The sequence below is a fragment of the Hemicordylus capensis genome, chromosome 2 (genome assembly GCF_027244095.1).
Source record: "Hemicordylus capensis ecotype Gifberg chromosome 2, rHemCap1.1.pri, whole genome shotgun sequence".
In the NCBI taxonomy this organism is placed as follows: Eukaryota; Metazoa; Chordata; class Lepidosauria; order Squamata; family Cordylidae; genus Hemicordylus; species Hemicordylus capensis.
Window position 1 is genome coordinate 411,743,124 of NC_069658.1, and position 24,951 is coordinate 411,768,074.

Consider the following 24,951-nt stretch of genomic DNA (forward strand, 5'->3'; position numbering starts at 1 on the left):
ATTCCAACTAGGTTGCAGTCCAAAACATACCGATCTCGGATGTGGAAACACTGGAAAGGCTCAGATGGTTCAGCACGCTTAGGACTGGGGCAACCGAAGCTGGACCCTTGGGAGTAAAGCCCCACTGAACTCAGTAGGACTTCTTTCTGAGTGAACCTGCTGAAGGTCCCACAGTTATTATAATAATATGCGGCTAGAGTGTGCATATGGCAAAACTATCTATTACACCATCACGCCGTATCTCTCTTGTTTTGGAAAACTCAGACGAACCCATTGTGCCAAGGTGTGGCAGTCTGCCCATGGAACGCAAACAGGTGGGTTTCGCAGCACCCTGGTCGCCTTGTAGCTTGCGTGAAGGGAGAACGAGGACTGAGCGGGGCAGCTCCTGGCGGTCAAAAGCCCACCTTCGGCGCGCCCCCGCGCGCCCTCCTCCTTCTCTCCCCGCGGGCTGGGGGCGTGCATGCATGCTTGTTGCCCTAGAGACGGGTTTTCCTGGCTCGCGCGCCGCGCGCCCGCTGTCTCGCCACAGCCCTTCCCTCTCCTCCTCCGCCCTCCCACCCCCCGCGGCAGGGGGCCCAGTGAGCTCGCTAGCAGGCGGAGCAGGCGGGGTTGGCCCAGGGATGGGATCCTCCCGCTTCCCTTCTGCGCGTGGCTCAGACGTCAGGAGGAGCCCGAGCGGGCAGGAGGCAGCGCCCATCCCCACAGCTGCCAGAGAGTCGGCGGCGCGGCTGCCGGACAGGGCAAAGGAAGAAGCTTCCTAGCTTAGGCGAAGTAAAGTGCAGGCGGGAAGCGAAAGGGGGTAGTGCTGTGCCATGGCCGACGTCTTCGCAGCTTCCGAGCCTGGCTCGGATCCCGACACGGCGCGGCGCTTCGCCCGCAAAGGGGCCCTCCGGCAGAAGAACGTGCACGAGGTGAGGGACCACAAATTCATCGCGCGCTTCTTCAAGCAGCCCACCTTCTGCAGCCACTGCACCGACTTCATCTGGTAAGGACCGTGAGCGAGAGAGAGATCCCTCCCCCTTCCCACGCCCCCTCCCTTAGCCAGCCAGCTTCTGCGGGGCTGCCTCTTTTGGTCTGTCAAAGCCGCCCCCCCCCGCAGTCCCCCGTTCCTCGCGGCCACCTTCCTTCCTTTCCAGCCCCAAAGAGACCAGTCGGCTCTCCGGGTCGCCCGCTGGCAATTTCCCACTCGTCCCCAGCATATCGTTCTCGTCTTCAGCCAGACTTCGTCGGCTTCGCGTTGGCTGGCTTGGTGCAGAAAGCGAGAGACTCTCCCCTGCAGGACGCTCGCGCTGGGAGAAACAGCCCCGGTCGCTCCCTTGACTTCCTAGAGGGGGAAGCTTTCTTTCACAGGCAGATTGTTTTGCCAGCCCAGCACCGTCTGGATCTGGATGGAAAGAGTCCCTGCCGCGCTCCCAGTCAGAGAGACGCTTCTTCCTTCTCCTCCTCCTTCCCCAGTTATCGGGGAAGAGATTTCTGTACTTCCCCTCAGAGACAGCGCGAGAGCTCTCTGTTTCTGATTGCCCATCTCGTGGTGCAGATTCATCGATGCACCTGCCAGGACTATCGCAACGAGAGAGCCTTTAGGCACGCCACCAACTTGGAATCCTTCTACTATTGTCACTCGAATCCTTCGACTACTGTCGCTACTGTCACTATTATCACTCTGCAGGACACCTGCATCATGTCAAAAGAGAGTTTTGTAGTATTCTTTGGAAATACCACTCTCACTACTCCCCCCTAGTATGCCAACCCCATTAGCCACTACATTTGAAAAAGTAATCTCTTCATACAGCCCTACTATGCACATCAGAAGCATGCACACACTCACCTTTTAAATCACTTTCTTAACCCTATCATTTGGCAAAAGACTCCCCCTGCCCCAATACTTTCCCACCAAGACATCCCACCAATACTTTCCCACCAAGACAATGTAAGTGCTAATGTAAGTGCTATTGCTATCTCCTAAGACACGATCCATATTGTTATTTTCATGCTATCCTACAAGGCTTTCTAATAGGGCACATACCCCATCCTCAAACCCCATCCTCAACCACCACATAATAGTGTGGCTCTTACAGTAAGAGACCCACAATCCCAAGAAAAGGTATACAAGAGCTATGTATCATCCTGTTAACCAGATCCATTTGATTGTTTATACTCCATTTATGTGCATGCTGTTTCATTAATTAATTCATGTGCATGCTGTTTCATTAATTAATTAATTAATTAATTACATTTGTACACCGCCCCAAACTTTTGTCTCTGGGCGGTTAACAATAGTATAAAACAAGTTAAAATATATACAGAAACTTAAAACAATTTAACAATTTAAAAATCAACCATGAATTAAAACCTTAAAATTTAAGATTTTTTTTACAAACCTACCAGCCCCTACATTGACTTTAATTCAAAAAGTACCCTTCCATGTCCATTCTTTCAGATAGTTTTGTAGTATTCTTAGAAAATACCACTTCTGCTAACTGCTCTCCCCCATATGCCAACCCCATCAGCCACTCTACTGACTATATCTGAAAAATAACTTCAGTGCCAAAGAGGACAGGATTCTACACCTTTCCTAATTATGAAGAAGGTGGCTCTTTGACACATGCAGTTTACCTTTACATGACAAGTATACACTCTAAAGTGTCCTCTTCCACAGCTATTAAACATATGAGAACCCTGTCCTTGTTTGTATATCATCATTGTGTTGAGCAATTCTGCTAATCTCATATGCAAAGAGAGTATCTTCCATTGCTGTCCCACAGAAAGGGGTTGGGGCACCATGTCATGTTCAGCAAGCCCAGGAATTGGCATTGATTGGTGAGCAACTTATAATTTTGAGATACCACTCTTTATAGTTGCTTTGACATCACAGCCAAATTATCTAGTCAGAGTTTCCTTGCTAGTCTGTTCTCTCCACACAGACATCTTTGTTTACAAACAGCATCCACATCATCTCCTAAGGGATCTTGCTATATAACTTTATTTGAAAAAACGCTGTATACAATCCCTGTAAGCAATTGTATGGATGATTGCAAGGTACCCCCAATGTAGCCTAAGACCAAGAGGCCTCTTTATTTCTGTAATCCATCCTTGAAAATGTACTGACAGAACCCTAAAATAAGACCTTCAGTTTATTTGGTCGTTGACCGTAAATAAATGAGTTCAGTAAGACCTTCAGATGAGTTGATGCACCGAACCAGTTTTAGTTTGAAAGATATTGCCCTTGGTCACACATCTTGTTATACCTTCCTCCTTCCAGGAAATTCTGGCAAAGATACAAAGTTTCTGCGGTGAGGAATGCTACTTGTATGGCCTTTTCATTTCACCATGGGAAGTCCTCGGATTTTTCTTTCATGTAACCAATGTGTTAACTTGACATAACGGATAGAAACTACCATACAGAATCCCACTCAACTGCTGCCCTAGTTATTGCTATCAGAGAGTTAATATATGTCTCCTGCAATTTGTTTAGGGTCAAACAACGTTATGTTAAATGTGAGTTTGGCCCATCATGCTTGTTTTTCTTTGTTAAAAATAAGCCACGGGAATGGGGCAATTAGGAGCACAGCGGGAATGGAGGGATGTTTCGACCCTTCCCCTCTGCCATGGTCCCAATCTGGATTGGAATTTGCTATTTTCCTTGGGATTGAAGTATACTGTCAGAAAGGGGAAAGAGCTATTATTCCATGCAATGCTTTTTCTTGGGCAGAATATGGAGTTTCCACAGTGTTAGTGGGTAGGCACATACAGCTCTACTTTCCCTTGTGAACGCTGAGTGCTTGTGCACCCTTAGCTTATGCATCTTCCACATGGTCATCTGGCTGGAAAAATGTGATTGGGTGTTCATGCCTGGCTTATTAGTTTACATTCAGATACCTTGCTTTTATGCTGCATGCTATAACTTGTTTACGTCAGAGCTGGCCTGGGTATAGACGGAACACCTAGTCATTCGTGTTACAATGAATATGGCTACAATCCTATTCACACATCTGGAAGTAAGTCCCATTTAGCACAATGAGGTTGACTTGTGAGTAGACATGCATAGGTTGTGCTGCACGTTAAAATGAAGTGTGGCTGAAAGTTTAGAAGTAGTCCTTTTGAACAAAATAGGAATTGTTTTTTATATGTATGTATAAACATTCATACATGTGTGAGCTCTTTGTATCTTAAATGATTTCTGTCTATTTTGTATTGCAGTATCAGAACCTGAGCAAAAAATTCCTTGTAAGACCCTCCCTATTTTGTTTGACCTTGTTAGCCTTTCTCATGATGCAGTTCTGAGCATAGTGTAGATTCTCCTACTACAATGCCCTTGTTGAGAAGGAGCAGTTTCTAGAGAGACAGAATACTGCTGCCAGTAGATAATTGTCATGTTTGGGCATGGGGAAATCCTGGGGACTGAGATGAAAAGGTAGTAAAGATAATTGAGCTCGTCAAACACAATTCATCAACAAGTTGTTCTAGTAAAAAATAATCTGCCCACTTTCCTTTCACTATCCCTACAACTGGACTAAATTCGGTTCAGATCTATTGTGGCCTACAAGTCAGACTTCTTGTGCCTCACACGTTCATGTATCCACCATCTTGGACCAGGGTGGATGACATCATTACAAACTACGCCATAGAGGTGTCCCTGTGTGTCACTCACTACAACTATACCTAATTTGGTTCAAATTGGTTAGACAGTCCATAAGTTAGCCCACTTGCACCTCAAACATTTATGTTTCCACCATCTTGAATGGGGTAGATGACATCATCACAGACTATGCCACTAAGGTGTCCCTATGTGTCCCTACAGCTGTAGCAAATTTGGTTTAAATTGGCTCGGCGGTTCACAAGCTAGCCCACTTGTACCTCAAAGGTTTAGGCATCTGCCATCTTGAATCAGGGTGGAATGACATAATCACAAGTCAAGTCAAGTCAAGTTTTATTTACGGTCCTAGACCAAACAAACATAATCACAAACTGTTGTAATGTCTTTGGGGTGTCTCTTGTATCACCCACTGCAACTCTACCTAATTTGGTCAAATCAGTTAAATAGTCCACAAGTTAGCCCACTTGTGCCTCAGAAGTTTACACGTCTGCCATCTTGAATTGGGTTGAATGCCATCATCACAAAAGATGCTGTTGAGGTATCCCTACAATTTCATATTGGTCCAGGCACTGCAAAGTTGACGGGACATACTCACACAGATGGACACACAAACAGAATGCCTGGTGATCTCATAAGCCTACTGGAATGTAGGCTAAAAACTGACATATTTCCTGACTGTCATTAGAAGAAGAAAATAATTGGGAAACTGTTGAAATATAAAAGGGTTAGTAAGGGTTTCCAGGTATAAAGGTGCTGTAAGATCTATGTCAGCCTGTGTATATGGATGACGAATGCATTAAAAAAAGAAAAAACAACAACCCTGTCTTGATAAGGCACCTGGTTGCAGGATGCTTTTAAACTTGAAAAGACACCCTGCTGTTGACACATGGTGTGTTGTCTTTCCTAACTAGTGAGTCTAGAAAATGTTTATGTTATGGTAGCAAGCATGACTTGTTCCCTTAGCTAAGCAGGGTCCGCCCTGGTTGTATATGAAAGGGAGACTAGAAGTGTGAGCACTGGAAGATATTCCCCTCAGGGGATGAAGCAGAAGGTTTCAAGTTCCCTCCCTGGTTTCTCCAAGATAGGGCTGAGAGAGATTCCTGCCTGCAACCTTGGAGAAGCTGCTGCCAGTCTGTGAAGACAATACTGGGCTAGATAGACCAATGGTCTGACTCAGTATATGGGAGCTTCCTATGTTCCTAACATGCAGTACCTTCAGAGCCCCTTTCTGCTTTAGAGATGAAATATAGGTGACTTTTAAATAAGAAATGTAGCAAACTTGCATTTCCTATGTAAGTGATGATAGTCATAAAGCAACAGGACTAGGTAGTTGAATAATGCATTTGGAAATATGGATGAAGGGCAATGGATACAAGACATGGATGATTTCTGTTGATGACTATTTTCGAGAGGGGTAGTGCTATTTACAATTAATCACCTGTCAGGAGTTCCTACCCTCCCCTGTGGGACAGGGTTGTGTACCCAGCCAAACGGCAGGGTACCAAGGAAAGCCGGGGGCTCCAAATGTCAAGGCAACCCCAGTAATTACCTCTCAGGAGTCAGGAAGAGCTCAGAGAGAAGTGCAACAGCCGCTGGGGGATGGGCAGGGACAGCCCAGGAGATGGCAGCTTGGTGGAGAGGGAATAGCCACGATATTAACTTGACAGCTGCAAATGGGTGCAGGGATATTAAGGAAGGGGGTGGAGTTAGAGAACAAGTCCCTTTTGGGAGCCAGGGGTTGTCTGGCCACTACACTTGCCCAGCCAGGGAAGGCATAGCAGGTTGGAAGGGGGGAGGAGTGTCTCAAATGCAGGGCTCTATTTAAGCCAGTGGCTGTTGAGGATGAGGAGATCATCCGGAACAGGCTTGCTGGTATGACTGTTTCTTGGCGAGGAGCTCAAAACCTTTTGCTCCCGCTGATAGGAAAAGAAGGGAGTGAATGAACTTCTCTCCTTCCCCAGCTCTGAGGCTGTGCCCATGCCTAGAATTTAGTGCTGGAGGATGGAAAGTTTGCCTTGGAGAATTCCACCCCCCAGGAACGCTGACATCACCCAAGCAGCTTTGGTTTATTTTATTTTAAAGAAGCTGCAGAATTTGCCATACTCTTGCTTGTATTTTCTGTTTATAAAACTCAAGCTCTTTTTTTTTTTTTAAGTCATTTGTAATGTAGAATGTTGAAAATGTTAGTGTAGGAACCAATACTGCTTAGTCAGTTCCAGGGAAGTCAAGGAAAGAGAGTGTATTGCTCAACTAATGGGTATTCATGAGATTTTGTGATTCACTTGAGTTTTAAAAAAAGGGATATGGAGTTGTTTCAGGTCATTCTGGAACCCCTCCTTGAATGTTTATAGATAGGTTACACTTATTTTAACACATTAAAGGTAAACTTATTGGAGATATAATCATCAACTATGTGTAATTAATTTGATCTTCAGCATATTTTAATATCTGAAGTACTGTAGATAATTCATTTTGTCAAATATATAAAGTTTAAAAAATCCTGATAGATTATATATTAAGAACATAAGAACAAAAGAACAGCTCTGCTGGATCAGGCCCAAGGCCCAATCTAGTCCAGCATCCTGTTTCACACAGTGGCCCACCAGATGCCTCTGAGAAGCCCACAAACAAGAGCTATCTCATCTGGTGTTGTTCCCCTGCAACTGGTATTTATAGGCATCTTTCCTCTTAGGCTGGAAGTGGCCTTGTAGCCCACAGCTTAGCAGCCACTGATAGACTTGTTCTTTATGAATTTATCTAAACCCTTCTTAAAGCCATCAAGGCTAGTGGCTGTCACCACATCTTGTGGCAGAGAATTCCATAGGTTAATTATGAGCTGTGTGAAAAAGTACTTTCTTTTGTTTGTCCTAAATTTCTTGGCAGTCAGTTTCATGGGATGACCCCCTGGTTCACCTGCTATGCAAGAGGGAGAAAATTTTCTCTCTCTCTAATCTCTCCACACCATGCATAATTTTATAGACCTCTATTATGTCACCTCCTCTCTTTTTTTCCTAAACTAAAAAGCCCCAGGTGATGTAGCCTTACCTCGTAAGGAAGGTGCTCTAGGCCTCTGATCATCTTGGTTGCTCTTTCTGCACCTTCTCCAGTTCTATAAAGTCCTTTTTGAGGTAGGGTGACCAGAAGTGTACACAATACTAAATGTGGCCACCCCATAGATTTCTGTAATTGTATATGCTTTATTTTCAATCCCTTCCTAATGATTCCAAGCATGGAATAGGCCTTTTCCGCAGCTGTCGCACATTGTGTCAACACTTTCAATGAGTTCTCCACCACAGCCTCAAGATCTATCTCTTGATTAGTCACTGATACTACATCAGCGTATAAGTAAAGTTGGGGTTTTTTGGCCCAATATACATCACTTTACATTTGTTAATATTGAACCTCATTTGTCTTCTTGTTGCCCACTCTCCCAGTTTGGAGAGATCCTTTTGGAGCCCTTTGCAATCTGTTTTGGATTTCACTACCCTAAATAGTTTGTTGTCATCTGCAAATTTGGCCACCTTGCTGCTTACCCCAACGTCTAGATAATTTACGAATAAATCCCTCAGGGGACTTAACTTATTACTTCCCTCCATTGTGAAAACTGTCCATTTATTCCTACCCATAACTACTGAGTTTGCTCAAGAGTCTTTGATGAGGAACTTTGTCAAGAACTTTTTAAAAGTCTAAGTATACTGTGTCAATTGGATCATCTTTATCCACATGTTTGTTGACACTCTCAAAGAACTCCAAAAGGCAAGATTTACTTTTGCAGAAGCCATGCTAGTTCTCCTTCAGCAGGTCCTGTTCTTCTATATGGTGAACAGTTTTATCTTTGAGAATGCTTTCCATCGATTTGCCCAGCACAGACATTAAATTATGCTGTGTTTGAAGGCAGGATTTAAAAAGTCCCTTATGTGCAATGGTTATGTCCTTGCAAGTCAGGTGCTATTGAGAACCGCATTGAAAACCAGAACCGTATTGAGCAGGTTTACAAATATAAATATTTAGGCATTCCCCCCCCCCCAATATAATCTTAACTGGAATACCCATGGACTGTCCTCCATCCATATAGCCCATAAAACTCTTAGTGCTTTTTTGCGCTTCTACTATTCTAAAGGAGGCCAGTATATACCTATGGCACTCCAGGTATTTCGGGCTAAGATTGTGGCTCAATTACTTTTTGGAGCCTCATTATGGATACAGGGGGTAACAATTGAATTGGAGAGAGTGCAGTCTATATTCCTAAGAGCAATCTTTGCAGTGCCTAGGTGTGTGCCTTATTCTGTTCTTTGCTTGGAATCTGGGTCTTTTTCTATAGTCTGTAAAGCTTGGGAATCCACTTTTGTTAGATGGATTATACTCTGTTTAGAGATCTGGGGATTTTCTTTTTTCTGTTACTTATGGTTGGACTCTTATCCTAACCCCAGGTTCTCTTATGTAAACAACAAAATAATGCAGTTGGGACTCTCTCCTTCTGAACTACTTACTCTGGAGAATAATAAGGTGAAGGAAATACTATTTCTAAGGTTGCATGACATTGAACATCAGGAACTTGCGTCTTTGGCTAACAGGACCTGCTCTCCCCTACATTTTGGGATTTCCCCCCCTATGGGAGATAGAGGTGCAAGTTATCTAACAACGCTTCACTTCTCCAAGTTTTGGGTTGTGTTTGCTCGGGCTCGCTTAAATGTGCTGCCCTCCTCTCTTCTGGAAAGGAGGTTCGCTAAGGATTCTTCAGCTACGGTTTTCTGCCCTTGTGGCTCTGGTCTCCTGGAAACTGTTACCCATGTTTTGTTATATTGCTCTTTGTATCAAGGTGCTAGAGAAGAACTTATTTCCCCCCTGTTAGCTAGATTTCCTGGAAGGTGTGAGCTTTTTTATACACAATATAGCCTTGCGGATACTAGCTGTGAGATCACAAAAGTGGTGGCTAAATTTTTTTATATTGCTATGAGATTAAGGTCTCAATTTTAGGAGTTGTTTTACTGCTTTTAAAGTAATCTATCCTGGATGCTTGTATACTGTTTTATTGTGTGTAATTATCAGTCACTATTTGTGTATATTAGTTATATTTGTTATTCTGATTTTTATCTCTTGGCTGGCCAACGGCTGTAATAAAAACTGACTGACTATTGAGATTATCCCATGTGTTGTTGTACTGTAGTTTCTACAGGGACATTCATTATGAGTTAATAGTATCCCTCCTAGCAAATTATTCTGGCTGCGCGAATGAATTATATGTTACATATCACTTATCTGATAACGATGACAAAATTACTTATGTAGTTGCTAAGTTTTTTCTCATTGCCATTAGAATTTGAAGTAAGAGTATATCAGTACAGTTAGATTTCATAAGGTTCACAAATGACTGGATTTGTGTATTGTTTGAGATTAATGTATATGCTAACTTGGCAAAGCTAACCCCTGCTAACTTGGCAAAGAGGCACCTTTTAATGTGGTGATACTCTTTATTTAGCGGGGAAAGTAACTGGCCTTATCCACCCCCAGCACAGTATCTCCAGTGACTGTTGCTGGTGTCTATCTTATGTTTCTTTTAAGACTGTGAGCCATTTGGGGACAGGGTTCCATCTTATTTATTTATTATTTATCTGAGCCATTTTTGGAAGGGCAGTATAGAAATCAATGATGATGATAATAATAATAATAATAATAATAATAATAATAATAATAATAATAATAATAAATAAATAATTAATTGGCACCCTGGGTGCAGTTCCAAAAGACCTTGGAGAGCACCTCAACACCATAGGGGCCACAGAAATCACCATCAGCCAGTTACAAAAAGCAGCTTTACTGGGAACAGCCTATATTCTGCGACGATATCTATAACAATTGACAATAAAATCCAGCCATCCCAGGTCCTTGGGAAGGACTCAATGTCTGGATAAAACAAACCAGTCAATAACACCTGTCTGACTGTGTAAACAAGAAATAATAATTGACATAACAGAACAGAAATAACAGAATAAAGGCTAGCAGACCAGAGAAGATTCATAATAAGAAATAAAGTATTCACAGAAGTTGAGCTGGAAGAACTGCAAAGATCAACACAGGCTGAAGATATGGAAGAAGAATTACCACCAACTGAAGAAGTTGTTCAGGCGCAGGTGGAGGAGGTGTTGGAAATAGAGGATGCCACTGTTGCTGAACTGTTTCAAAATCAAAACCAGGGAACCTCCCCTTTGCCTTCACCTCAAAAACCCGAATGCCATTGAACAGAAAAACAACAAGAACTAAAGCAAAAAATAACTGAGCACATGAACCAAACAACCACCAGGGTTCGACTTCCAGCTCTAAAAACAGTTGTCAAAAAACAACTTGCTCAGGCATTAAAAGATGTCAATGCTGCACTTGCAGAAATATCAACCAATAACTTGCAAGAAACAAATCAACTAATGTACAGTGCAGCAACAATAACAACACAAGAGCTCGGATATAAGGTCAGTGGACCCGTAAAAAAAGAAAGTAGTACATCACCTAAATGGAAGATTAGATTAGAAAATAAAATTGCCAGGCTTAGTTCAGATGCTAGTAAATTGAAAGATATGAAAGACAAGAAGCTGAAGAATGAAAACACCAAACAGTATCTGATCCAAAAATACCACCTAGATTCAAGGAAAATTAGAGAAGTCCTGGAAATAATAAAACAGCAAATAACAGCAGTGTCAAAGAAGATTAGAAGATACGAAGCCAGAATTACACAACACAGGCAGAATCTCCAATTCCAGTTGAATCACAGACGTTTCTACCAAAGCATAGAAGGAGAAACTGCAAGAAACATAGAATCACCCAATAAAGAAGAAACAGTGCAATTCTGGGGGAAATTATGGGACAATCCAATAGATTATAATAAAAAAGCAGACTGGATGAAAGAGGTTGAAAAATGTAACCAACAAATGCAAGATCTAACAATAACACCAGAATTAATAAGTGAAAGAACAAAGAAAATTAAAAATTGGACTGCTCCAGGCGACGATGAACTGCATGGCTTTTGGCTTAAACACCTAATAAGCCTTCATAAATAACTATCAGAACAGTTCAATCACATTTTGCAAGGAGGTGATATTGAACAATGGCTAACAACTGGGAAAACTCTTCTCATAATGAAAGACCCAGCAAAAGGTGCAGTTCCAAGTAATTATAGACCGATAACCTGCCCGCCAACCATGATCAAATTATTAACTGGAATAATAGCAGATGAAGTCATGCAACACTTATTAACTAACAAACAGCTTCCAGTAGAACAGAAAGGAAATTGCCCGAACACCAGAGGCACAAAAGACCAGCTGCTGATTGACAAAATGATTTTAGAAAACTGCAAGAGAAGAAAAACAAATCTCAGTGTTGCATGGATTGACTACAAGAAAGCCTTCGACTCATTGCCTCACACATGGATACTAAAATGTTTAGAAACAACTAGTGTTGGCAAAAACATTCAGATATTTATTTTAAAAAGCAATGAGCATGTGGAATACACAGTTAACAATTAATGGCGAGACACTTGGACAGGTTAGCATTAGAAGAGGTATTTTCCAAGGGGACTCACAATCCCCTCTGTTATTTGTAATTGCCATGACTCCACTTTCACAAATACTAAACAAAACAGGTCTCGGATACCAAATATCTAAAACATCAAGTAAAATCAACCATCTGCTGTACATGGACGATCTGAAGTTGTATGGAAAGTCCCAGTCAGAAATCGAATCACTGCTAAACACTGTCCGTCCGTATATTCAGTAGCGATAAAGCAATGGAGTCTGGACAAGACAAGTGTGCTGCATTAATAATGAACAGAGGAAGAATAAGAAAAACAGAAGGAATAGAACTGCCCAATGGAAGCAACATCAAGAACGTGGAAGAGAAAGAACCTTACAAATACTTGGGCGTTCTCCAGGCGGATAACATTGCACACACTGAAGTTAAAAGAAAAATTGGAAGTGAATACATCAGGAGAGTTAGAAAAATCCTCAAGTCCAAACTCAATGGCGGGAACACCTGGGCTATACCTGTTATCAGATACACTGCAGGAATAATAGACTGGACCGAGGCAGAGCTAGAGACACTAGATCGTAAGACCAGGAAAATCATGACCATCAATCATGCTCTGCACCCCCGCAGTGATGTCGATAGGCTATACCTCCCTCACAGCTCAGGTGGAAGAGGAATGCTGCAAGCCCATCAAACAGTAGAGGAGGAGAAAAGAGGCCTTGAAGAATATATCAAGGACAGTGAAGAAGATGCACTTCAAATGATCAATAATGAGAAACTATTCAACACCAATGAAACAAAGCAGGCCTACAAGAAAGAACAAGTCAGGAACCGAGCAGAAAAATGGAAAAATAAGCCACTGCATGGTCAATATTTGCACAGTATAAGTGGAAAATCAGACATCACCAAGACCTGGCAATGGCTTAAGAATGGTTACTTGAAGAAAGAAACAGAGGGTTTAATACTGGTTGCACAAGAACAGGCACTAAGAACAAATTCAGTAAGAGCAAAAGTTGAAAAATCAACCACAAACAGCAAGTGCCGCCTTTGTAAAGAAGCAGATGAAACCGTGGACCACCTAATCAGCTGTTGTAAAAAGATCGCACAGATTGACTACAAACAAAGGCATGACAAGGTAGCAGGGATGATACAGTGAAACATCTGCAAAAAATACAAACTACCTGTAGCCAAAAATTGGTGGGACCATAAAATTGAAAAAGTGGTAGAAAATGAAGATACAAAAATACTATGGGACTTCCGACAAACAGACAAACATCTGCCACACAATACACCAGATATAACTGTAGTCGAGAAGAAAGAAAAACAAGTCAAAATAATCAACATAGCAATACCAGGGGATAGCAGAAGAAAAAAAAATAGAAAAAAAATCACAAAATACAAAGATCTATAAATTGAAATTGAAAGGCTGTGGCAGAAAAAGACCAAAATAATCCCAGTGGTAATTGGCGCCCTAGGTGCAATTCCAAAACAACTTGAAGAGCACCTCAACACCATAGGGGCAACAGAAATCACCACCAGCCAATTACAAAAAGCAACTTTACTGGGAACAGCCTATATTCTGCGACGATATCTATAATAACAACAAGAACAATATTGATAATAAAATTCAGCCATCCCAGGTCCTTGGGAAGGACTTGATGTCTGGATAAAGCAAACCAGTCAGTAACACCTGTCTGACTGTGTAAACAATAATAAATAATAATATATGTTTTTCTGGTCAGTGATCATAAATAAACAAAACAGAACTGAACTGAGACGTTAAGTTAACTGGCCTGTAATTTCCTGGCTCTCCCTGGATTCCTTTTTGAAAATTAATGTTACATTGGCTACTTTACAGCCCACTGGTACATAGCCTGATTGCAGGGATAAGTTGCATATTTTTGCAAGGTCATAAATTTCATATTTGAGTTCTTAAAGCATCTCTTGGGTAGATGCTATCTGGTTCTGGTGATTTGTTAATTTTCAATTTTTCAAGACAGTCTAGAACATCATCTCTTATCACCTCTGACTCAGTTCTTTGCCTCTGTCTCTGAGAAGCCTGGTTCAGGAGCAGGTATACACTCAGTATCCTCTGCTGTGGAGACAAATGGAAATAACTCAGCTTCTCCGCAGTCTCCATATCCTCCTTAATCCCTTTCACTCCCTTGTCATTTAAAGGACCAAACACCTCCCTGGCAGGTTTCCTTAAGTACATTACAAGTTCCCTTAAGTACATTCCTTAATGTACATTCCTTAATGTACTTAAGGAGGTTTTTGTTTTTCCCCTTGATGCTTGTAGCTAAATGTTTCTCAAACTCTCTTTTCACCTCCCTGATTTTCTCCTTGCATTTCTTTTGTCTGAGTTTTTTTCTTTCTGATCCCTTCATTTGTGGAGGCCTTCCAATAACTACAGTCACTACAGGCCTCCAGTAACTACAGGCCTGTCTCCAACCTTTTGTGGCTGGGCAAGGTAAATGAGAGGGTGGTGGCCTCCCAGCTCCAGACAGTCTTGGAGGAAACTGATTATCTAGACACATTTCAAACTGGCTTCCGAGCTGGCTATGAGGTGGAGACTGCCTTGGTCGGCCTGATGGATGATCTCCAACTGGGAATTGACAGAGGAAGTGTGACTCTGTTGGTCCACATCACGGAGCCAGCAATCGTGAGCTGCCCAGGGCTCCCTCTCTGATCGTGAGCGCGGAGAATGAGCTTAGCCCACTCTCCCTGCTCTGCTGCAGAAACCGGGTCTCACTGATCATGAGACCCGGATCACTGTTTTGCAGCTGGATCAGAATACTATAAACCAGGGATCCTCAACGTTGGGCCCCCAGATGTTCTTGGACTTCAACTCCCATAATCCCCAGCCAAAGGCCATTGGGCCTGGGGATTATGGGAGTTAGTCCAAGAACATCTGGGGGCCCAACGTTGAGGATCCCTGCTATAAACTATAGTATCAGCATAAACAGCTAAATTAAAGCATCTTGGAGAGGGGGAGCAAATGAAGGAAGTATTTGCGTAGAAACTCTTTAATGCATTTTTTTAAAAATGGAAGTGCATAAAGTATTATCAATTTTTTTTTTAAAGGCCGTGTGTTAGGATAACACACAGTTGATTGTCTCTATTTGGCATTTGTGTTCAATGTTCATGGCTGCAATTCTACTTCCGTTGCATGTAATTAAGAATTCTTAAGAATTTGGCATGGTAAATTCTTATCATTGACACAAGTCAATATGTACAAAAGTTTTCCCATATTGTACTCCTTACATATAAGTCCATTTTGGCTGAGTCTGGGAGAAGAGGGCTGCAATCAGATCCTCTTTTTTTCTTTTTTTAAAAAAAAGCTGTTCAGGGTGTTCCAGGTTAAAGTGCTGCAGACCTGCTGGAGACCTTAAAGTGACAATTCTTCAATAGAAAAAATCCAAAGAAAAACTAAATTGAGAATTGGTTGAACTGGAATATACAATGAGGCCTGACACCATCTCCTAGGGTGTTAATTGGGACAAAGGTTTTTTTAATATCACTTTACTGTTTTATATACCATTACACACTTAGCATTTCTAGAATGTTATCGTGTATTACTTCAGTTACAAATTGTCAGTAGATTTAGCCTCTTGCATTTCTTTTTGCATTTGGTTTCATTATTTACTCCTTTATTCTGTGTGTGTGCGTGTGTGTGTGTGCGTGCATGTGTGTGCGCATGTGTGCACATGTATTCACTCACATGTATGCAGACACCTGTGTTTAGGATTATACTTCATGCATCTGGTAGACACAGTGGTCCATGCTATAGTAAATTTGGTTCTGGCCACAGTACTCTTTTTTGTTTCTGCTAGAAACTATCTCCCATTTACTATGGCAAATGATTAGAAAGATACTACCAGATATCCTGTGACAGTAGTATAATTTTGTGATCCTGTGACAGTAATATTGTTTTGCGATTGAAACCAGTAAATTAATAATTAGTTATTAATGGTGGTGCTAGAATGACTACATTCATAAAGGGCATTAAAAGTAATGATAATATGAATCCTGCAATGGCTGTTAACATTGTGAATGTAATGTAATTCTTGAATTTTCAAATGAGATCCACCCTAAGGAAACAAAAAATACTTTTAAGACCAACACACCAGGTTTTTAAAAACCATTTCTTCTGCTGTGACATAATCTCAGAAAATATGTTCAAGTGAGAATCTGAGTTAGGGTACTTGTAGCAACCTGTATACTTGTCATGCTGTTAAGCATGCCATATTGCATCAATAAAGGGTGACATTGTGTAATTACAAATTAATTGTTCATTATTCCTTGTTGAATTTAAAGATACTGAAAGAGGAATGGAGAGAAGACTGTTGCAACCTGAAATTACATGGCTGGAAAAGCATACCTAGCCCCACTAAGAAATCAGCAGGTCTTAACAAAACTATTTGCTTTGACAGTAAATGCTCTAATCATACTACAGTTTGATATTTTAATGTAAAAAATTATCTCTGCTAAATTTTTCTACCGTTCTCTCTCTTTCTTCTAGGGGGTTTGGGAAACAAGGATTTCAGTGCCAAGGTAAGTAATAAATAGTTTAATAATGGCTTCCATTTCTCTTTTCATTATTAGATCCAGAAAAAATGTGAAAGATATAGCTTAAAAAGAAATTAGGTGTGCCAGGAAGGAATTAAATTATCTAAAAGGGTGTGTATTGTTTAATCATTTATTTTCTCATGAAATGTGAATCATGCACAGAAGAGTTTCATTTCAGCAGAGTTTCCTAAAATTAAATGTCATGTAATCTGCATATAGAGCACTATTTAATTTTTCATGAAAAGAATCTTTGTGGTTTATTTTTGTAAAGAACATTTTTCTTGTCGGGAATTGCTGTCTGTGTGTGGGTGTTCTGAAAAGTGGATTCACTCTTTATTGGGCTTCCTTTAATTCTCTAATTTATCTTTTCTCAATCTACATGATTTTCATTAATGCATTCAGATGGACCTTTGGTTTCCTTTTAATATGTGTATTTGATTATATAGAGTGAAATACTGTAAACACTTTGATATGCATGAATTTCAATATAATGTCAACTGTAATAATGAAATATTTTACGTCTTGGGACACAAAATATATTCTTCATTTGAGTAAGTTGCATTATTGGCAAACAACATGAGTTGCATCTTTTGTTCAGTGCCTATTTTGACTCTGCTGAGGCATACTTATTGAATATGCACATATGGAGCTGTTTTATATCAAGTCGGGCCATGAGTTTGTCTAGCCCAGTACTCTCTGCTCTGACAGGCAGTGACTCTCCAGGGTTTCAGACTGAGGTATTTTCCAGCCCTGCTATTGGACATCATTTTAATTGGTGATGTTGGTGACTGATCCTGGGAACTTCTTCATGTGAAGCATGTGTTCTACCTGTGATCTATGCCTCCTCCCCATATTCTTTTTTTAAAGATGCCTGTTGTAAACCTTCTTAGATTTATAATTAATACATTAGTGGTTTTTTAAAAAATAAAATAAATCTGTAGTTTGACCAGCATTTCAGTATTCTACATGAATCCATGTTTTCACCTGCATTCATGCCTATGGCATACTTTTGCACCATTAGTATCTTTTAGTTAGCTACCTTCCTATTTAAGTCCTTATTATTAGTGCTTGATTAATTGTGTAAGTTACTTTTTTCCACCATGGCAATTGGTTTTGTAAAGTGGTTGAGTGAAAACGGCAATTAGTAATAGTAATTTTTCACTATTAGTGGACAATTTAAAAAAGCAGCTGGTAAGTTTTGGAGTTGATGTGGCACATGTTTTTAAAAAAGAAATATTTTCTTCTCCTGCCCTCTCCTCTCCCCTCCCCCATATTTCATTGATCTGCTTATACATGAGGCTTGATTGGATATAGCATGCACTCATGTATTTCATGAAATACTTTATACTAGCTGAACCCGCACATAGCATCTGTGCAGTAGTTTACTTACTTTTTGGAGTTTTATTTTTTGGTGGGCAGATCAGCTGGTGGGGAATGACACAGTACCTCCCCCCACCTCTTACCCCATTGTCTCACCTTCCACCCCTCTCTCTTGCCCCAGTGTCTTGCCTTCCATCCCCCCACCTCTTGCCCCAGTATTGTTCTTTAAAGCCCCCAGGGTTTTTTTAAAAAATTATTTTATTTTTTGGTGGGTGGGTCAGCTGCTGGGGAATGACACAGTACTTCCCCCCTCTCTCTTGCCCCATTGTTTCACCTTCCACCCCTCTCTCTTGCCCCATTGTTTCACCTTCTACCCCTCCCTCTTGCCCCAGTGTCTCGCCTTCGATCCTCCCCACCTCTTGCCCCAGTGTTGGTCCTAGAAGTCTCTGTTGAATGTTGATTGTGGCTATTGTTGGCCCCTTCCCCCTGCCCTCAGTACTTTTTTTGGGGGGGGGTAGGGGGGAGTATTTGTAGGGGACTGTTTTCCTCACAGTCTGGCTCTCTGTAGCTTTGTCCCCTCGCCACAGCCCTTCAGTCCCCCCGCCTGCCTGTTACTCTACCATGGTCCTTTTTTCTTTGTCAATCTTTACACCAAGTCCCCCAGTCTCCGTCTCTACTGTGCAGGTACTGTGGCAGATACAGAGAGTGGCCAACCATTGTTTAACTGCTCCCTTTTGCCGCGCGCCTGTCAAATGTCTCCAGCATCACGTGTCCCCCTACTGGCTCCCTCTAGCGATCCCCTCCCTCTCTCTCCCTCTCTCGACCCCCTCCCTCTCTCGACCCCTTCCCTCTCTCTCCCTCTCTCGACCCCCTCCCTCTCTCGACCCCTTCCCTCTCTCTCCCTCTCTCTCCCTCTCTCGACCCCTTCCCTCTCTCTCCCTCTCTCTCCCTCTCTCGACCCCTTCCCTCTCTCTCCCTCTCTCGACCCCCTCCCTCTCTCTCCCTCTCTCGACCCCCTCCCTCTCTCGACCCCTTCCCTCTCTCTCCCTCTCTCTCCCTCTCTCTCTGCGCTCTTCCCATGGGCTCTTCCTTGGGCTGGGCCGGGCCCAACCTTTCCTTGTTGTGGCCGTGGCACGGCTTCTCCGCCGCCTCAGTGCTGCTGGATCCAGCGGCTCTGGCTGGTGGGTCCATTTCACCCAGCCGCCAAGACCCGCCGCTGGCCTCCAGGGCTGGGCCCGCTGCCGTCGCTTGCCTGGGTGTGCCTTGGCCAATCAGGCGCCTCCGCTGCCCAGCCAATCATCTGGGTGCCGGGACACACATTCTAAGGCACACCCAGGAGAATTAATATAATAGATACAGCATGAGGCTTGAGTGTATATAATGTGGTGGCTAAGAGCTTGAGCTATGAACCAGGGAGTTTGAATTTTTCTTAGGTTGAAAGGGAAACTCGAATGTAAACTCTTCCTTTGTGACTTCATAGTTAGTAAAATATGGCAGACCATGAAAGCTAGATAAATTTTTCCTGTACATTAAAGGTTTCACCTTACATTAAAGGTGAAAGTGAGATGTCAAACGTGCCTATGAGTTTGAGCTGGGATGTTCAAATGTTTCTCAGTCGTTTACCTACTGGCGTGCCTTACTCAGCTTGCTATCTCTCAGTCTAATTTCCCCCATGGTGATAATTGGTAATAATAATACTGACTTATCTAGTATTTTCCATAATAAACAAAATTTCATGTTTCTAAAGCTGAAAACTGTACATAGATTTTTCTGCTTATGCACTCTGCTCTTTGGATTCCAGTTGTATCCTTTGACCCTTTTGCATTTTTTAAAAAGACAGAGTGTGTTACTCAGTTTCCAACTTTCTGTCACTGATAAAACTGTTTGTGATAAATATTTCTTCGTTTAATTCAACTGTATAACTTTTAAAGTGCTGGAAATCTATTTCAACTGATGACTTCTTGTAAACTAGTGACATTTATTTTAAGGCTATTTGCTGTTAGGAATTTCTTATGTAGCTAAAGTTTATCATTCTTTCATAAGCTATCTTTTTGGTTTTGCACTGCAAACATAATTTTAGGATTGTTAATACACATTCTGACAGTTTATTTTGAAGAGTAAGCAGGAGAACAAACTGACTGTGAAATTAATGGCATTTATTCTAATACAAATTATGTGAAGCCATGACAAGGAAATTATAGGAAATTTAACAAATCTAAAAATGCCCCCCGCCCCACAGAATATGAATGCTTGTATGTTAAGGAAATAAGTGAAAGATAAGCACAATGCTTTGCTCCTTTTTATTAGCTGTATTTTCTTCATTGTATGAAATATTGGCCTGCTTTCTCTTGGCTCCATTTTTGAACAAATTATTTTTCTTGAGGAACAACACATAATTACTTCAGGGAAGGAGAGAAATATGTTAGAGAATTGTGAGGCCAGGAGGCATTCATATGGCTTGTCTGCTTCAGACCTGAGGAGGAGCACTAATGGATTGTGTAAGAGCACTAGAATTCCTTGGGACACACACTTTTCACCTCCAGTAATTTTTATATAAATAGTGCACAAGATACATTGAAACAGTATATTCCTCTAGATTGCAAGTTTAGAGTTGGTGACCATAAAATAGGCCCCTCTACTTTGCTTGTTTTTACATGCTGTTTATTTAAATGGTTTAACTTCTTTGCATACATTGAAACTCTGGGGGGAAATGACCACAAACCCTGGCAGTGCCATTACCATCTCTTTCCTCCAATAGAAGGGGGGAGGGGGGCGTTATGTATGGTAAAACGTTACACTTTGGAATTTAACTGGGCCCAGGAAAGGTAGAAACCTAACTTTCAATTTGATTGACAACATTAATGATTTAAAACTGAGACACATACACTGGGGCTTCCTAGTTTTTCTAGTTTATGTATGATTTATGGCGGGCATTTCTTCTATGACCAGCTGATTACTTATCAGTGATATTCAGTGGTCCCTCTAATTTTTTTCATCTCTGTGCAGAATTCATTTTGTTCTGGGTGGCAGTATCAAGACAGTGTACGCGCTCTCAGAATGGGGCCTTCCTGATTCAACCTGAGTGGGCTCTAAAATTAACTGAACAGACATCAGAAAACTTGTGAACGCACGCTCATGCACACACCTTAGAGGGAACAGTAGTGATATTATAGTGTTCTTCTGCTTGTTTGTTTTAAAACTCTTTAAATAAACACTATTAAAATGGTTTTGTTACTTCATCTTCAATAGGTGGAGTAGATCAGAAACTGGCTCCCACACTTCTCAACTATGAACATGATTTATTATAAAAATATATTGATATGAAAACATACTCCAGATCAATTGCTGGCTATGGAAGGCATATGTCTAAATATTTGTTTATAATTGTACTGTTCCAACTTTTAAAACTTTATTTAGCTAGCTAGCTAGAACGCACATTTTTATACTGCCCCATATGCAAATCTCTGGGCGGTTTACAATCTAAAAACACAACAATTAAAACATTAACACAGTTAAAACAATTTAAAATACAGATTAAAAACTCTAAAACTTTAAAACTATAAAATAAAAGCCTGACTAAACAGGTATGTTTAGAAGATCCTTCCTAAAAACATCCAGAGAAGAGGAGACTCTAATTTTGTTAGGTTGCATGATACAAAGACCTAGGGCAACCCTAGAAAAGGCCCAGTTTTGAGTCACCACCAACTGAGCTGGTGGCAACCACAATGTAAAACAGTTTAAAAAACAAAAAAATACAGATTAAAAGCAGAAGCACAGGAGCAGTGATTTTGTTGATCTACCATATTTGGAAGAACACGTGAGATTTTATAGAGAAAATTTGGGATCCATCTTGTGAAGGCCATTTTAGCTTGTTTCATGTGGAAATTGTCTCAGTGTAGTAAGCCAGTCCTCTGCAACATCTCCTGAGTGGATTCAGAGATTATTTCCTCACTACCGTCCTTGAAAAAAAGATGGATTGCAGTGGTATGGATAATGTCATCCAGTTGATATGAACTCACGAACAGCTTGCTGTGTGGATAGTTGCTACGTAGAACAATTGCAAACAGCCCTCTTGTCACAGTTCTAGTGTATGAAGTGGAATAGACAGGATAAGCTGTACCTCAGAAATGAGCAGATGCAGCAGGGCCTGACTAGGGTCTAAATTAATAAGCATGCTCTGTTTCAAATTAGTCAGACAAGGTCTGACAAAGCATCACACCATTAAAGATATTGAATGTCTTGATTCTTTGTAATCTGCTAAAGAATACAGGCATAATAACAAGAATGTTTTGGTACCTTTGTGCCAGAAACGGATGCATTTTATAGACTCCAATAGTTGAGGGAATACTTGCCTAACTCAGTTAATGGGTACACAGAAATTGCTGTGGCCATTGCTTAATGTTCTTTCCCCTACTTCAGTCTTAATGAGAAATGTTATTTATTAATTTTGAATGTTTTACTCCTTGATTATATCTGCCTCTGCCCACCTCAGTGGGAAATGCACGGTCAATATAAGGGCTAAATGTGCTGACTCATCTGATGCCAGTTAGAGACTGGCTGGCACAATGTGTTATGAACACATGTATGTATGTATGTATGTATGTATGTATGTATGAATTTATCTATCAATCATATTTTCATACTGCCAGATACATACATCTCTAGGCACTGTACATAAAACAAATTACAATATAAAAACAAAAAGAGATTATTAAAACACTTTCACAGAATAAAAACAATTAAAAACAATTCACAAAGTGAAACCATTAAAATAATTTCACCAGATGAAAAAAATTAAACAGTTCAAAATTAATTTTTATCACAAGTCTGAGAAAACAGGTGTGTCTTAAGCGTCTTTTTAAAAGCAATCGGAGATGGAGAAGCTCTGTTTTGGAATGTAGGGAGTGCATTCCAAAACACTGGGGCAGCCACAGAGAAAGTCTGGCCCTTTGTTGCCCCCAGATGAGCTGGTGGCAACCATAACTGGATCTCCCCAGATAATCTTAATAGGCGGCAGAGTATAATGACAAATAAGGTGATCTCTTAAATACCCTGGACCTAAGCTGTTCAGGGCCTTATAGGTAATGACCAGCACTTTGTATTTTGCTTGGAAACATATCGACAGCCAGTGCATTTCTTTCATAATTGGTGTTATATGGACCCATTATGTTGTCCCAGAGATCAACTTGGTTGCCACATTCTGTACTACTTGTAGTTTCTGAACTATGTACAAAGGCAGCCCCATGTAGAGTGCATTACAGTAGTCAAGCCTTGAGGTTATCAGCATATGCACTACCTCTTTAAGGTCATTTATGTCCAGAAATGGGCGTATCTGATGTATCAGCCGAAGCTGATAAAAAGAGCTCCTGGCCACTGACGCAACCTGAGAAACCAGAGAGCGTTTTGGATTGAGGAGCAGTCCCAAGCTATGTATGTGATTTTCAGGGGCAGTGTAACCCTATTGAGAACAGGCAGATCTATACCATATCTTGGGTCTTGACACCCCCCCCCACAAGTCAGTACCTCCATCTTATTTGGATTCCACTTCATCTTGTTACCCTGCATCCAGCCTGTTAATGCTTCCAGGCAGGCATTTAGGGAAATTATACAATTTCCTGATGAAGTTGATAGGGAGAATTAGATTTTGGTGTCGTCAGTATATTGATAACACCCTGCACCAAATCTCTTTTATGATCTATCCCAGTGCTTTCATGTAGATGTTAAAGAGCACTGGAGACAGTATGAAGCCTTGAAGTCCATATAGTAACTCTTGCTTTGCAGAGCAACAATCTCCAAGTGACACTTACTTACATGCAACCCTTTTTATTAAATTTATTGTAATGTTTATATCTTAGAATCTAAAATCAGTTGTTTTAAAAGAAAGTTATCTATATAGAAATCTAAAATCCAATTGGAGCATTCCAGAGAACCCAATCTGTGTATAGAAGCAGACTCTACCATGAACAGATCAGCTGTACTATGTTTGCAGCACAATGTGCAAGTCCAGGCAGAGGATAGAAATGGGAGGGGGCAGAATCCTCGTATCACTTGTGATTTTTTGTTCAAGCCCATCAGTCTTTAGAATTACATCCGAACTTATACTTTCTCAATTACTGTCTGTTTGAATACCCAACATTTTGTCAAGATAAATGTACTTAGGCAATCTGTAATCAGTGGGTATCTAAGGAATTCCCAGTGTAGTCTAGGGGCATGTGACAAGACTAGAATATAGACTGCATGGTCCATGTTTAGGGAGGAGGAATTCTTTAGATAAACGTTCCACCCTCTCCCACTAAATTATAAGCATGGGCATTACCTCAGAGTTGGGGAGGAGGGAAGTATATTCACTCCATTCCTTCTCCTATCAGCGGGAGCCAAAAGCCTGAGCTCCTCTCCGGGAGTCCACCAGACCAACAAGCCCCATCCCTGCTGATCGTCTCATCTTCGGCAGCCCCTGCCTTAAATAAAGCCCTACATTTAGGACACTCCTCCCCCCCCTTCCAGCTTGCTCCTTCTTCCCTGGCCAGACAAGTGGGTTCGCCACCCAATCCTTGGCCTCCAAAGGGGACTTGTTCTCCACCTCCACCTCCTTCATCGCCTTTCTACACCCTTTTGCAGCTGTGGAGCTGATATCATCGCTATTCCATCTCCACCATTCTGCTTCCTCTTGGGCTGCACCCGCCCATCCCCCAGCAGCTGTTGCATGCCTCTCTGAGGGGTTCTTGATTTCTGAAAGGTAATTACTGGGGTTGTCCTGGCTTCTGGAGCCCCCTTGGCACACTGCCGTTTGACTGGGTAAAAAACCCTGTCTCGCAGAGGAGGGTGGGAAACCCCGACAAACAATAATACATTTTTTCTTTCTGCTCACTGTTCTTCGGATCCAAGCCATTGTTCTGCTGTGATGCTTTTAATGGGTTCTTTGAGGACAAAATCTCCTGTATTCAGGCCGACAT

At 41.5% G+C, this 24,951-nt stretch overlaps 1 protein-coding gene across 10 annotated transcripts in view; it reads left to right on the forward strand.

Annotated features, from left to right (window-relative positions):
* Nucleotides 1-576: 576 nt before the first annotated feature.
* PRKCA (protein kinase C alpha) overlaps nucleotides 577-24,951 on the forward strand; it is a 306,310-nt gene continuing 281,935 nt past the window's right edge. For 5 of the 10 annotated variants that reach the window (XM_053298397.1, XM_053298399.1, XM_053298401.1 and 2 more), the window contains exons 1-2: nucleotides 577-985; nucleotides 16,632-16,663. In XM_053298397.1, coding sequence (XP_053154372.1) covers nucleotides 813-985; nucleotides 16,632-16,663 — 205 coding nt within the window. In that variant the 5' untranslated portion in view covers nucleotides 577-812. The remainder of the gene's footprint in view (nucleotides 986-16,631; nucleotides 16,664-24,951) is intronic. The other 5 variants (XM_053298403.1, XM_053298404.1, XM_053298405.1 and 2 more) reach the window with 2 other exon arrangements.